This window comes from Staurois parvus, unplaced genomic scaffold (genome assembly GCF_062004578.1).
Source record: "Staurois parvus isolate SC_StPar_1 unplaced genomic scaffold, SC_StPar_1.0 ptg000900l, whole genome shotgun sequence".
NCBI classification, from domain to species: domain Eukaryota; kingdom Metazoa; phylum Chordata; class Amphibia; order Anura; family Ranidae; genus Staurois; species Staurois parvus.
This window is the reverse complement of record NW_028318696.1, coordinates 1276829-1290695: the sequence shown is the minus strand read 5'-3', so window position 1 is coordinate 1290695 and position 13867 is coordinate 1276829. Positions and strand designations below refer to the sequence as shown.

The 13867-nt window shown below is 44.0% G+C and overlaps 1 protein-coding gene across 1 annotated transcript in view; it reads right to left on the bottom strand.

The window, feature by feature from the left end:
* The window catches only part of LOC149442232 (dynein light chain Tctex-type protein 2B-like), a 42342-nt gene extending 31170 nt beyond the window's left edge, over positions 1 to 11172 (bottom strand). The window contains exons 1-2 of the mRNA XM_089656350.1: positions 10987 to 11172; positions 5857 to 5961 (exon numbers count right to left, since the gene is read on the bottom strand). Coding sequence (XP_089512476.1) covers positions 5857 to 5961; positions 10987 to 11079 — 198 coding nt within the window. The 5' untranslated portion in view covers positions 11080 to 11172. The remainder of the gene's footprint in view (positions 1 to 5856; positions 5962 to 10986) is intronic.
* Positions 11173 to 13867: the final 2695 nt, after the last annotated feature.

The following is a 13867-nucleotide window of genomic DNA, read 5'->3' as shown; positions in this document are numbered from 1 at the left end:
GCAGAGTCATGGAGGCTGATGGAGATGCGGGTGGTCGACTGTGTCAAAGGCAGCAGAAAGGTCTAGGAGTAGGAGTATGGAGTAATGGCCATTGGTTTTAGTAGTTAGCAGGTCGTTAGTGAGTTTTAGTAGGGCAGTTTCAATAGAATGTTGTGGGTGGAAGCCAGACTGTAGAGGATCGAGAAGGTTGTTATCGGTGAGGTAGCAGTTCATACGGTTATGAACAAGGCATTCAAGAAGCTTAGAGGCAAACGGGAGCAGGGAGATGGGTCTTAAGTTATTCAAACAGCTGGGGTCCAGCGAGGGTTTTTTAAATATGGGGATAACCAGTGCTTGTTTGACCGGGGAGGGAAAGGTGCCTGTAGAGAGTGAGAGGTTAAAGATGTGGGTTAGATAGTTTAGGATAGAGCAGGAAGGAGGCTGCAATAATTTTGAGGGGACAGGGTCCAGGGGACAGGTGGTGAAGTGAACCTTGGAAAGGTGGTAACAGGGTTGAAGGAGGAGAGTGTTGAGTGTGGTGTTGGCCCTGGTATGATGGTTGGTGGAGGAAGCTCGACACTGGAGATCTCATCACAAATTGTGTCGCTCTTGTTCTTGAAATGACTGACAAATCTTCTGTGCAGTAAGTAAGTTGGTGGACGAAGGCAGTGGGCGTGGAGTAAGGGTAGAAAAGAGTTGACGAGGATTGGATGAGAGGGTCTTGATGAAAGTGTTGTAGTAGGTTTGTTTAGCAGCGTGGATTTATTTTTATGCCATGCTCAAAATGAATGCAACCAACAAGAAAATGTTTAGGTTATAACAGAAAAGGCGAAGGTGCACTGTGGGAAAAGCTAATACATTTGGCTCCCATCTCCTCTGAGCCAGAAACATTTAAAAAATGTAAGGGGTCCTGGAGAAAACCCAACTCGCAATAATATTATTAATGATGGAAGTGGTGGTACTAGCAACCAAGGCTAACCTGCTCTTCAAAGGGTACCTTCTCCTACCTTGCAAGAAGGGCTAGTAAAACCCTGGCTCTATGTAACAATATTCATAGTGGAATGGACCAAATTGAAAGTACCATAGCCATGGAGTTAATATCAATAATTAAAAAGGAAAAAGAAATCAATCTTGATGTTAACACAATCTGCCCAGAACCTCTCACAAAGCCAAGAACGTTGATGAATACATCAAAGTATTAGACCATAATGATAGCACAATTGCCACAGGCCCTCGCAGGGAGCCAAGAACATTTATAGAATGAATATGTGGGGAGGCATCAGTTACTATGGGTATATTCAGGTGTATATTTTGTTTCCAATCTTTTTATTGAAGTTTGAACAATACAAAGATAGGACAACTGGAAAACATGAAAGGCACCAGAATATTATGCCATGGTGATTGTACTTCACCTTACAAACAGGTGTAAGTAAAAAGGGCACTCAATCGATCCCCACACAAAAAATAAATAAATAAATGGAAGAATGAGGACTAAGCTCAAAAAATGTTGAATGCAGACAAAGGGAGCATAATCTCAGGTAAAACAGAGATAGCTAAATGTATGTATGTATGTACTGTACTGTACGTCCAAATCCTCATTGAGACTTCCTAGATGACTTCCTATGTACCTATAAAACCTTTAAATCTCTCACCTTCGGGTAAAGAAGGGGAGATAGTTTTGATAGTAGAGATAGTTAGATAGTAGAGACACTATTACAGAGACCCTTTTTCCACGCTTCTTCTACTGTGTGTCCTCCAAAGCAGACATGAAGCAGCCTAATGGTTCTACCTACATACTGAAGACCACAAGGGCAAGTAAGGCAGTACACTACAAACAATGAAGAACAGTTCAAGAACTCTGTCATGAGGTAAGTATGACCCTTATGGTCCTTGAAGGAGGACTGACTATGAGTAAACCGACTTGCTGATCGCCTAACTACAGTCGGCAATACACCTAATACATCATTACTTTGACATTACATACCGGGGTTATGGGTGCAGGTAGATGCCATAGCCCAGGTATTTGTTTTCCCTTATTCGCCGGATTTTCTGCTAAATTAATCCGAGCTGCGTATTCACCACTGGACCGCATTTAAAAGCAGCTTGCCGGTAGTTCCCGGGCTTACTTGGACGATCGGGAATTGATCTGCCGCTGGCGGCAGCTGAACATAGGGTCTCGAGGAGGAAAGATGGCCTCCACTCATCTCCATGGCCTAGGAGGACCGGAAAATCACTTGATGTCACTTCTGGGTCCAGCACCTTGTCAACAATGCCTTTTTTTTTGTAAAGCACAAGATCAAAGATATTTTTTATTATCTTTAGCTTTTAAAGAAAGAGGAGAGATTTGGAGTAGTATAGACCTCAGATTTCTCCATAAAGAGGACCCGTCATGCTGTATTGTTATCACAAGGGTTATTTACGTTCCTTGCAATTGTAGGAAAAGTGATTTAACAAAAATTATTGGGACAGTGTAAAAATAAAAAAAAGTAATAAAATAAATAATAATGATTAAAAAAAATGTTTTCAAGCACCCCCCCTCATGCTCGTGTGCTGTGGTGAATGCATATGTAGATCAAGCCCACATATGTAAACAGTGTTTGCACTACACGTGTGAAGATTCGCTTCAAACGTCAGAGTGAGAACAAAAATTTTAGCATTAGACCCCTTCTGTAACTCTAAACTAGTAACCTGTAGAAATGTTTTGATCTTATGCAGAGCCTTAAAGCGGAGTTCCACTCACATTGTAAAAAAATAAAAGACAGCAGCTACAAAAATTGTATCTGCTGACTTAAAAAACAGCCACTCACCTGTCCCACGATCCCGCGGTGTCCTCCCTGCAGCCCGTTTTACCAGCTGTCTGGTGTTCAAGGAGCCGGCATCTTCAGTGTGGGCACCCGGCTGTGACAGCTTGCGGCTTCATAGCTGGGTGCCCACTGCACATGTGCAAGTAGCGCTGTGCTTCCTCAATGGCCCCGTAGTCTTCTTGCACCTGTAACGTGTCCCAGAAGACTACAGGGAGGGAGGGTAGGAGGACAACTTTCGCTTCCGATCGCTTAGGCGATCGCAGCGGAAGTGGGAGCGGTTACCTGTTAGTTTCGGGTACCCGCTTCCCAAAGGTGCCAATCCTTAATGGGGAGCAGGGGACCAATCTTTAAAGCGGAACATCCTCTTTTGGATGGAACTCCACTTTACATGTATTATTGTAAAATTTCCTGAATGCAGTTCCCCTTTTCCATCACACAATGGAGCTAGTAGAGGCCTTAAGCTCCTGATACTCAAATATAGGACACTGAATGCTTGGAAATGTAGTCTGGGCCATAGGTGTTGCCATTGCAGTTGCTGCAAAAGGAACTACAAGCCCCAATGCGCCTGGGGGCAGGAGGAATCCAAAGGAGGAGGTATAAATGGAAAAGTCCGGGAAAGAGCAGGGGTTGTTGCAGGGGCGGACTGACCATTTGGAAACTCGGGCGCTGCCCGAGGGCCCGGGGTAAGTAGGGGGCCCATGAGATGCCCCTGGTACCTTTTTCATAGACTTTTTTGAGCAAGGACACAGGGGCCCCATGATCCCCTATTGCCCAGGGGCCCCATGGGTTGTCAGTCCGTCCCTGGGTTGTTGGGAGATTGTGGTCAGCCAGTGAAGAGGGTGAGAAGCTGTTGCAGAGAGAGAGAAGAAGGATTCAGGAGACCGGTTTGTGACTGTAAAGCTCAGCTGACCGTGGATCTACAACATCTGGAGAGCAGCTCATTGTAGCTGAAGATCGCTGGACTGAGAACTGTAGAGTATCTGCATCCGCCTCATGTTACCAGATCCCACCCTGAGGCCTGTTCATCTGCTACCAGGGTAACCAGAGCATACAGCCCGGCATTGTGATCTGGTTCTCCTGCTGATCAGGTCTGTTTCAGGGATGCTGAATGACTGCTACTACACCAGTGGGACAACCATTCACCAGGCCACTAAAAGAAGCCACCTGGAATCATCATCACACCAAAGGGGGCATCTCCATCGGCAAAGGCTGCTACAGCAGATCAGAGGGAACTGGTGAGCGGGTCATTGACCCACTATTGTCCTCTTTCCCTCTTTATTTGATGACACTGCAGATCATTTGTAATGTTTGATGTACTTTGTCTTTCCCAATATTACATTGACCCGCTAGTAAGCACCTCTAGTCCTATTTGACCAGAACCTTAACTCATTACCTGGCCTCTCCTACTTCAGTGTCCTAAGGAGCCCATTATTTTCTAAAACCATTTCACTGGGTGCAGGATTATCCAACACCCATAAGTGCGCCAGTTTCTTCAAGGGCCCCAACGTTGTCGGCAGAAGACTATTTTTAAAGACTGTACATAGTTTACTTGTTGTTGAGGGTAGTTACCATTACATTGCAAGTTTTTTTTTACCTAGGCCTAGGCTCAGCTCCCTCATCACCCATTGGCAACTTAACCTCTAGCTGTGTTGATTCATATCTTGGTTGCCTGTTTGCTGTTCATTTAGTGAGGAGAGCTACAGTTTATGCTGTTCAGATCTGAGTTCACTTTAGTACCTCAAATATCTGAAGGTACCCTCAGTATATTGTATATGCTTTTACACTGTCTTTCACTGTTATGCTCTGTCTTATCTAACAATTACTTGTCACCAGGGGTGGACTGACCATTTGGATACTCGGGCATTGTCCGAGGGCCCGGGGTCAGTAGGGGGCCCTATGAGATGCCCCTGGTACCTTTTTCATAGGCTTTTTTTTAGTTTGGGCAAGGACACGGGCCCCATGATCCCCTATTGCCTGGGGGCCCCATGAGTTGTCAGTCCGCCCCTGCTTGACATTGTATTCTGTTATTTGCTATGAAGGCTTCTGTCTAATTTCAGGGTGACTCTAAGGTACTGAGAAACTGCTAACATACTCTTGCTAAAGTGGTGTACTCTGAGGTGTCAGTGGGGCTGAGGCAGAGTAAAAACAGAGGACATAACCAGTGGTAGCCAGGAATTCAGCTTGGGACCGCTCAGTAGAATTCCCCAATTTCCTGATGTTTCCTGATGACACGCTTGATGGACTGATATCTGTAGTTAAATTGGGTAAGGAAAATGGGACCTTTGAAAAATCTTTAGCAACCTTCACACTTTGCAGTGTGTTGCCTGGTCCTCCGGAGGTTCCTCCTGCTGATCCCTATGTCATTACTGTGCCTTGGAGTGACATAGGGCTTGTTTACACTAGCGGTAAGAACTTGTTCTCCTATGAAAAGCAATCCGTATTTGGATTGCTTTTCAGAGTCACTTGACTGGCAGTAAAGTGTAGTTTTTTTGCCTCCTCACCACCTGTTTTACCCTTAAATGCCGCACCACTGTGCCTCAACCGCTTGTTGCAGAGCGACCCCATTCACTTGAATGAGTCATGTTCAACCAAACATTGACAGGGATTATAATTTCCTACATTGCTTTGTCATGTGTACCCCTGGCCACTGCCTTATCAGGTAAAGGGAGCAGTTAGGGGATGGTAAAACCGTAGCTCATTTGCAGGATTTTACTGCCCCCTAACCTCACATGATAACAAACCCATAGAGGCTGGTGAAGGTCAGGTTTTTCAGATGCCCATAGTCAGCGATAAAATCTCTCTGGTCTGTGGCCAGCATATCATATAATAAAACAGGGACATTATATATCCCTTTATACGACAGGCTGATCCACCATAGCAGGTTGGTCTCCTTCTAGAAATTCTTCCAATAGGTAGAAAATGTCTAAGACTTTGACTGAAGTCGTGATTCAGTGATCTTCTATATATACACATCTGCACTGTCTGTAGGGTGCTATTTTTGTGGATTCTATATATAGCTCTCTGTTCCCGATTCCCATCATGTTGCTGATACAGATAATTGGTAAGAATGTACCTTTAGGTTCTTCGTCATCCTCTGGGCAACCAGGAGTCCAGCTATACTCCAGGAGGTCTGGTTAGTGATGGACACATTGCCCAAGGTGGCCTTCCGAAACAAAGCCTGCAAACACAAACAGACTGCCAGGTATACAGATGTATGTACAGGAGTATACAGCATAATACAATGATCTGCCTAGATTGGGTAGATCAGGGTTAGATCCTCTGGCTGGTTATTATTGTGGGATTTTTGACTTTCCATTTTATTTTTTTTATTTTTAAAATTTTTTTTTTCTTGTGTTTGAAGAGCTATTTGAAGTGGACTAAAGGCACTAAAGTCTGTAGGGATATGTTGTATTATTTTGTTTGTGTATGCATGTTTACCATTGACAGACATGATGGTATATATACTCATTGGCCACTTTATTAGGTACACCTTGCTAGTTCCGGGTTGGACCCCCTTTTGCCTTCACAACTGCCTTAGTTCTTCATGGCATAGATTCAACAAGGAGTTTGAAACACTCCTCAGAGATTTTGATCCATCTTGACTTGATAGCATCACGAAGTTGCTGCAGATTCGTCGCCTGCACATCCATGATGCGAATCTCCCAGTCCACCACTTCCCAAAGGTGCTCTATTGGATAGAGATCTGGTGACTGTGGAGGCCACTGGAGTACAATGAACTCATTGTCATGTTCAAGGAACCAGTTTGAGATGATATGAACTTTGTGACATGGTGCATTATCCTGCTGGAAGGAACCATCAGAAGATGGGGACACTGGAGTCATAAAGGGATGGACATGGTCAGCAACAATACTCAGGCAGGCCGTGGCATTTAAATGATGCTCAATTGCTACTAAGGGGTCCAAAGTGCGTCAATAAAACCTGCCCCACACCATTACACCACCACCAGCCTGAACCACTGATACAAGGCAGGATGGATCCATGCTTTCATGTTGTTTACGTCAAATTCTGACCCTTCCATCTGAATGTCACAGCTGAAATCCAGACTCATCAGACCAGGTCACATTTTTCCAATCTTATATTGTCCAGTTTTGGTGAGCCAATGCAAATTGTAGCCTCCGTTTCCTGTTCCTGTGGCACCCAATGTAGTCTTCTGCTGCTGTAGCCCATCTGCTTCAAGGTTCAATGTGTTGTGCATTCAGAGATGGTATTCTGCATACCTTGGCTGTAACGAGTGGCTATTTGAGTTACTGTTGCCTTTCTATCATCTTGAACGAGTCTGCCCATTCTCCTCTGACCTCTGACATCAACTAGGAATTTTTGTTCACACAACTGCCGCTCACTGGATATTTTTTCTTTTTCAACCATTCTCTGTAAACCCTAGAGATGGTTGTGTGTGCAAATCCCAGTAGATCAGCAGGTTTTGAAATACTCAGACCAGCCCGTCTGGCACTAACAACCATGCCTTGTTCAAAGACACTTAAATCCCCTTTCTTCCCCATTCTGATGCTCAGTTGGAACTTCAGCAAGTTATCTTCACCACGTCTAGATGCCTAAATGCATTGAGTTGCTGCCATGTGATTGGCTGATTAGCAATTTGTGTTACTGAGCAATTGAACAGGTGTGCCTAATAAAGTGTCAGTGAGTGTATATTATTGGAGTTCTTCATTTGTTTGTTTCTGATTATACACATTATCAGCAGTGCAACACATTTATATTTTATTATTTGCAGATTAATATTTGCCATTCCTGTGTCTAATAGTTGGAAGTTATATGAATAATAAGCAGAAGATCTGCTGAACATTTGCTGAACATTCACCACAGAAGCATTGCTGCTAATGGTTACCCTGCATTAGATTGCAAGGTTGCTTACTCAATAGGCCTGCACTGCACTGGAACATCTACTCATGAGGTCTGGAATCCTCGGTGTTCCTGGGATCTCAGTAGAAGGTCCGTGGCATGGCCTTCACCTAGGTTCCATGGAAGCTCGCGTGTAACATCCATATTTTCTAATTTCTCGTAATGTGACTATTTTTTTTTTTGCATGGAGGGGTGAACATCCAACTAATAAGCAGATTGCACATTTTCATGCAACCTCCACTCTACTGTACAGAAAACCTGTACCGATGGGAGCTCCCATCACTGACCTCCTTCTAAAAATACTAGTTGCCTGGCTGTCTCTGGCATCAGTACTTTTTAAACTTCTCTAGAACAAGCATGCTGGAATACAATCAGAAGTGGCAGGGTGGTTAGAACATCTGCCTTGCAGCATTAGAGTTTTTTGGTTTGAGTCTTACCATGACACTATCTGCATGGAGTTTGCATGTTCTCCCTGTGCTTGCATGTGTTTCCTCCCACACTCCAAAGACATGCTGGTAGGTGAACTGGCTCCTGTTTAACCTCTTCCCGTCTGGCCCATGTCTATAAACGGCCAGACGGGAGCGCTACCGATGCGGGTGGACGTTTCTAAATGTCCCTCCGCATCCACTGCTGTGCGCGCTCCCTGGGAGCACGCGGTACCGTGATTGGTGCCAGCTGTGTCCTCCAGACACACAGATCGCTGTACGGGACTTCTGTGTGAGGTCCTGATTCATGTGATCACTGATTGGCCAATCAGTGATCACATGAATAGTAGTAAGCAAGATGTCACTTCCTGACATCATTGCTTACTACTTGTGAAATCTGTGAATGATCACAGAGGTCACATGGTACAAGGCTATTCACAGCAGCCTTGTACCATGTGGCAAGCTGTGACCAATCACAGCTCGCACAGTATTTCTCAATGGCTGCATTCATTGCCTGGGAGTGCGCGGCCCCGTGATCGGTGCCCACTGTGTCCTCCGAACACCATTCGCTGTATGGGACCGCTGTGTGAGGACCCCATTCATGTGATCACTGACTGGCCAATCAGTGATCACATGCAGAGTAGTAAACAAGATGTCACTTCTGACATCATTGCTTACTACTAGTGAAATCTGTGAATGATCACAGAGGTCACATGGTACAAGGCTATTCACAACAGCCTTGTACCATATGGCAAGCTGTGACCAATCACACAGTATTTCTCAATGGCTGCAAGAATGCAGCCAGAGAGGAGGAGATAGGATTGCTTTTACAGCCTTTATGGGTGTAAAAGCAATCAGTGTAAAAAAAGAAAAAAAAAGTCATCACCCCCCACAGGTAGTACAGTGGCACTATGGTAACACTGTACTGCTAGGGTGACAGTATGTTAAAAAAAACAAACAAAAAAAAAACAAACAAAATAATAATATAAAAAAATAAATAAAAATGTAAAAAAAAATGTTTTAAATTTAAATTTTTGGTTGTAAACTAAGTTGGGTTAATTAGATTTTTTTTTACTAAAAAGATAACTGAATACATTTTGGGCAAGATTTATGAAGAAAGATTATTTATTTGCAAAATGTTATAAGAAAAATACTTTTTTTTTCAAAATTTTGGGACTTTTTCATTTATATAGCAAAAAAATAAAAATCCCAGTAGTGAATAAATACCAAAATAAAGTTTTATCTGTCTCAAAAAAATGCATAAAAGTATGTTAGGGATCTTAGATTGTACGCTCCTTGAGGGCCGGGACTGATGGGAATGTCATTTGTCCGTTCTGTATAAATCTTTGTAATAAATAACTCCAGACCTGCAAATTGGTTCTAGTTTATTGACTCAGAAAACTTTGAATTGACTGGACAGCCAGGCAATGTGCATTTTCAGAAGGACAGGTCAGCCTTTTTGCAGCTTCCATCATTTCTTGCTTACAGGTTTCCTTTAACCTTTGCTGAGCACAATGTGTCTGATCTGCTAAAGGAGGAGAGCAGGCTCACTTTGCAAGGAACTTTTGATTTACCTTAGTAAATACGGTGAAATTTAAAGGGACATTTGACTGGTTTAAAGAAAAAAAAAGATCCAAGTATGTATTCTTAACTCAAAAAAGGTCTGCTCTATTGCTCTCAGTCTCCTCCATATCTCCAAATTATTTTATTTTTTTTGCTGATATGATCTGACTTCCTGTGGCTACATTCATTCTCCAAGCTTGCACTTTGTATAGGAAAGTAGTCACCCTCTTTTGCTCACTCCTGAGATGAACTATGGATTATGGACTATGGGATTTGTAGTGTGCATAGCACAGCGCACATGACTGCAATTAATGTGCATTGCTCATTCCATACAAATGAAAGTGAGAGGGAAAAGGAAAGGTTCAGGTGGTGTATGGATAATTTTTGGAATATGAGGATATTGTATAGTGTCACTTTAACTGCTCAAAGAAATAACCAATCACGTGCAAGTAAAATTAAAGAATATTTGCTTGCTTATAATTGGATGATAGAAGGCAATACAGCTTTCCCATTCATGAAAAAAATTCCCTTGCAAAGCGCACATGCCGTACTCCTTTAGTAAATCAGCCACAATGTCTGGCTTCACATTCAAACGCAGAGATCCCTGTGTGTTTCCCGCACCGCACTGCAATCGCATTGTGTTTGCAGTCCTCTGGGGGTGTCACTACAAAGTTAATGACACCCCAAATTCATCGCAGTACGGTTTGCCTACACCGGATCGCATTGGTATAGAATAACCATGCGATTCGGTTGCATTGCGGCTTCAAAAAAAGGTGCCTGCACTTCTTTAGTGTGGTGCAGTGTGATTTGAGCCCATTCAAAATTAATGGGCTTAAATCACACCGCACTGAATCGCTTGTGAATTGCACAGGAATGCAGTGCGGTTCATCTGCAGACTATGGTGTGAACTAGAGCTAAGGCTGATTTCACACTGATGCGTTTTTGCTGCGTCTTTACCATGCTAAAAATGCACTCCCTTTAAATATTATGGGACTCCTCACACCTGCACTGTAGGTGCGGTATGTTTTGAAAAGTCTTACATACAGCATCTTTGGTGGGGTTTGCAAAACCGCACCAAAAACATAGATCCGCATTGAAATGAAAAGAAAACGCATCAAAATCGCACCTGTGCTACATTTTTGGTGTGTTTATTGAGTCACGTGTTCCAGTTTCACAGGTGCATGCTGGATAAAATGGAAACTCATCAAAAATGCAGCAAAACCTCATTTTTGTACGCGGTTTGTTGAACAGAGCAGAGTGAAAGCAGCCTTACTAACGGCGAGAACGTCATGAGCACTGCTATCAGAGTCACGTTTGTGGCAATGGAGCCGTCTTACCATCTTCTGCATGGGTTTGTCCGCAGGATCTCCATTAGCTCCCAATCTTATGCTGGCCACAGATGGCCTCTTCCCTTCAGGCTTGGAGGTCATGGTGGTCGCTGGTTTCAGGGACGCTGTACGGTGGTGGGGACTGATCTCTGTTTGGTGGCGCCGGCAGTTAGTCTATAAGCTTCTCAACGGCTCCAGCGACTGATCTTTGTTTATACCTGAAGGAGGCAAATTTGTCATGTGTCACTTGTACTGTGACAACTAATCCTTTCAGTCAATAAATACAGTGCAGAACGGTGGCACCCACATAGGTGTGTTTAGTACACAGGGGAAATCCCAGTAGTAAACACAGGCGCCTTGGCAGTGGGAACCATGCTTTTCATTAGCACAAGAAGCTTAGGATATCTCCAGGTTACTGTCCAAGGGAAAAGGTGTCAATTATAAAGATCGCATCCATCCAATACTGAGATATTATTGAGGCAGTTATTAAAGTGGTCCCCTCCTTCCCCTACCACCACCTATAAAAGTGACAAAAGCAATGCAATCCTGAGCTTGACATACATAAGCAGATTTCTGAATTCGCATGGAAATATCTGATCAGTAAATTTGATGACTTGATATTGACATACAGGCAGGCAGTGCTGTTAAGGTAGGCTGATCTAAAGGAAGCACCATTTCTCAGCCTTTCCAACCTTTAAAAAAAATATTCCAGTCTCAAGGAACCCCCACTAAAAATGACTATATCTACAACTCATGATACATTAGTGTGATGGTCAGAGGGAAGAATGCTCTTAGATTTGTTAACATCAGGAAAATCCCCCCCCCCTTACAATATCAGTGGTGTCAGTGGAAATTTATCAGAGAGTCAGAAATTGCTCATTGCTTAAGGAATCCCTAGCAACCTCTGGAGGAACCCTAGAGTTCCATGGAATCCTGGTTGAGAATCCCTGTATTAGAGTGTAGTAGGTACCAATGACTGGAGCAACCCCAGAGTTCCATGGAATCCTGGTTGAGAATCCCTGCATTAGAGTGTAGTAGGTACCCATGACTGGAGCAACCCCAGAGTTACATGGAATCCTGGTTGAGAATCCCTGTTTTAGAGTGTAGTAGGTACATATGACTGGAGGAACCCCAGAGTTACATGGAATCCTGGTTGAGAATCCCTGCATTAGAGTGTAGTAGGTACCAATGACTGGAGGAATCCCAGAGTTCCATGGAATCCTGGTTGAGAATTGCTGTATTAGATTGTAGTAGGTACCTATGACTGGAAAAACCCCAGAGTTCCATGGAATCCTGGTTGAGAATCCCTGTATTAGAGTGTAGTAGGTACACATGACTGGAGGGATCCTAGAGTTCCATGGAATCCTGGTTGAGAATCCCTGTATTAGAGTGTAGTAGGTACATATGACTGGAGGAACCCTAGAGTTCCATGGAATAATGGTTGAGAATCCCTATTTTAGAGTGTACTAGGTACCTATTACTGTGGGCACTTACAATTCAGCTCATATACAGCTACCCTCTTGAGGGCCACTATGTTTCTGGATACCGCTAAGCTTCACACAGCCAGGCAACACGCATTTTCCACACTTGCATCCATAGTCAGTGACCAGTCCTTGAGCTTGTTTTTTGGTATTTTATTAGGGTAAATAATGTGGATAGGGTAATAGGGATTATGGGATGCCCAATTTAACCGAATTAATGTACGGAAACAACTTCCTTTCCATTTACAGAAACAGATCCTGGACTGTTCTTTTCCTTGAAAGCGATCAGTCATTACAGATCAGTAGCCACAGCCCCTTATGGGCTACAGACCCTCAGCCCCCTCTGAAAGTTAGCTGGATTGCTGCAACTACATGCAGAGATATCTCCTTTCCCTTGTAGAACTGCTCGGAGCTCCACAGCCTGCACACACTACCAGCCCTCCTGGCTGCTCTGAAAATCTCCCAGGACAAGGATAAAGGATTAAGTACAGCGCTGTCCTTTGAAAGCTTGCTGCATGTGGCAGCCTCTCCCCTTGTAGATCCCTGGGTGTGCTGATGTACCCACTCTGTCCTCCTTGCTCCCACTAATCCCAGGCCTTGATCATGTTCATACCGTGATGCTGAATGGATTCTCCTCAGCCAGCCTGAGCTCAACCTGGAGGCCAGTCCCCCCTAGACCTAGGGAACCCCTCCCCGGCCACTGAAAACCTTCTCAGCAGTTCATCTTCCACCTGACTCCTCTGCCAGCTTGACTCTCCCATATTTATGGACTAGCCTCACCACTCTACCAGGGCCTCCAAACATGGGATTGGTTGGACTCCCATGAACATGCAGATTAGGTCTCTACCCCTTCAGCCCACTGGCTTCTGGAATTTTCCATGGTCCTTCAGAACCAGGTGGAGGTCGATGGAGTCCCAACCTGTTAAGCCATCCAGCCTGACCTAATCCCTGACCCAATCACAGACTCCCACAGGTATCATGAGTCATACACAATACATTTACCTACACTACCCTAGTAGCACACTAGAGGGTGCCACACATACTTACATACCTATGAACGTTCTGAATCTCTCCTAGCAATGCTGGCTTCTTGGCTTGATTTCCAGCATACCTGGGAACTTACTGAATCTCTTCTGGCAGATTGTCGGTATTTTGGGTAATGGAGCCAGCACACCATTCATTCATTTAGTGCATAGTGTGCTGTTTACATAGTACTGTAGTTAGCTCCCTATCAGATCCATTAGTTGTATATGCATACCTTGAGGGGCAGGGACATTATTTGCTTATGTTGTTGCTGTTCCCCATCAGATCTGTCTCTGATTGCTAATTGTAGAATCTGCTTTGAATATGAAATGGGTTCCAATTGGCTCCTGCATTTGAGTTTGATTTGGTTAACACTTGCCTACCGG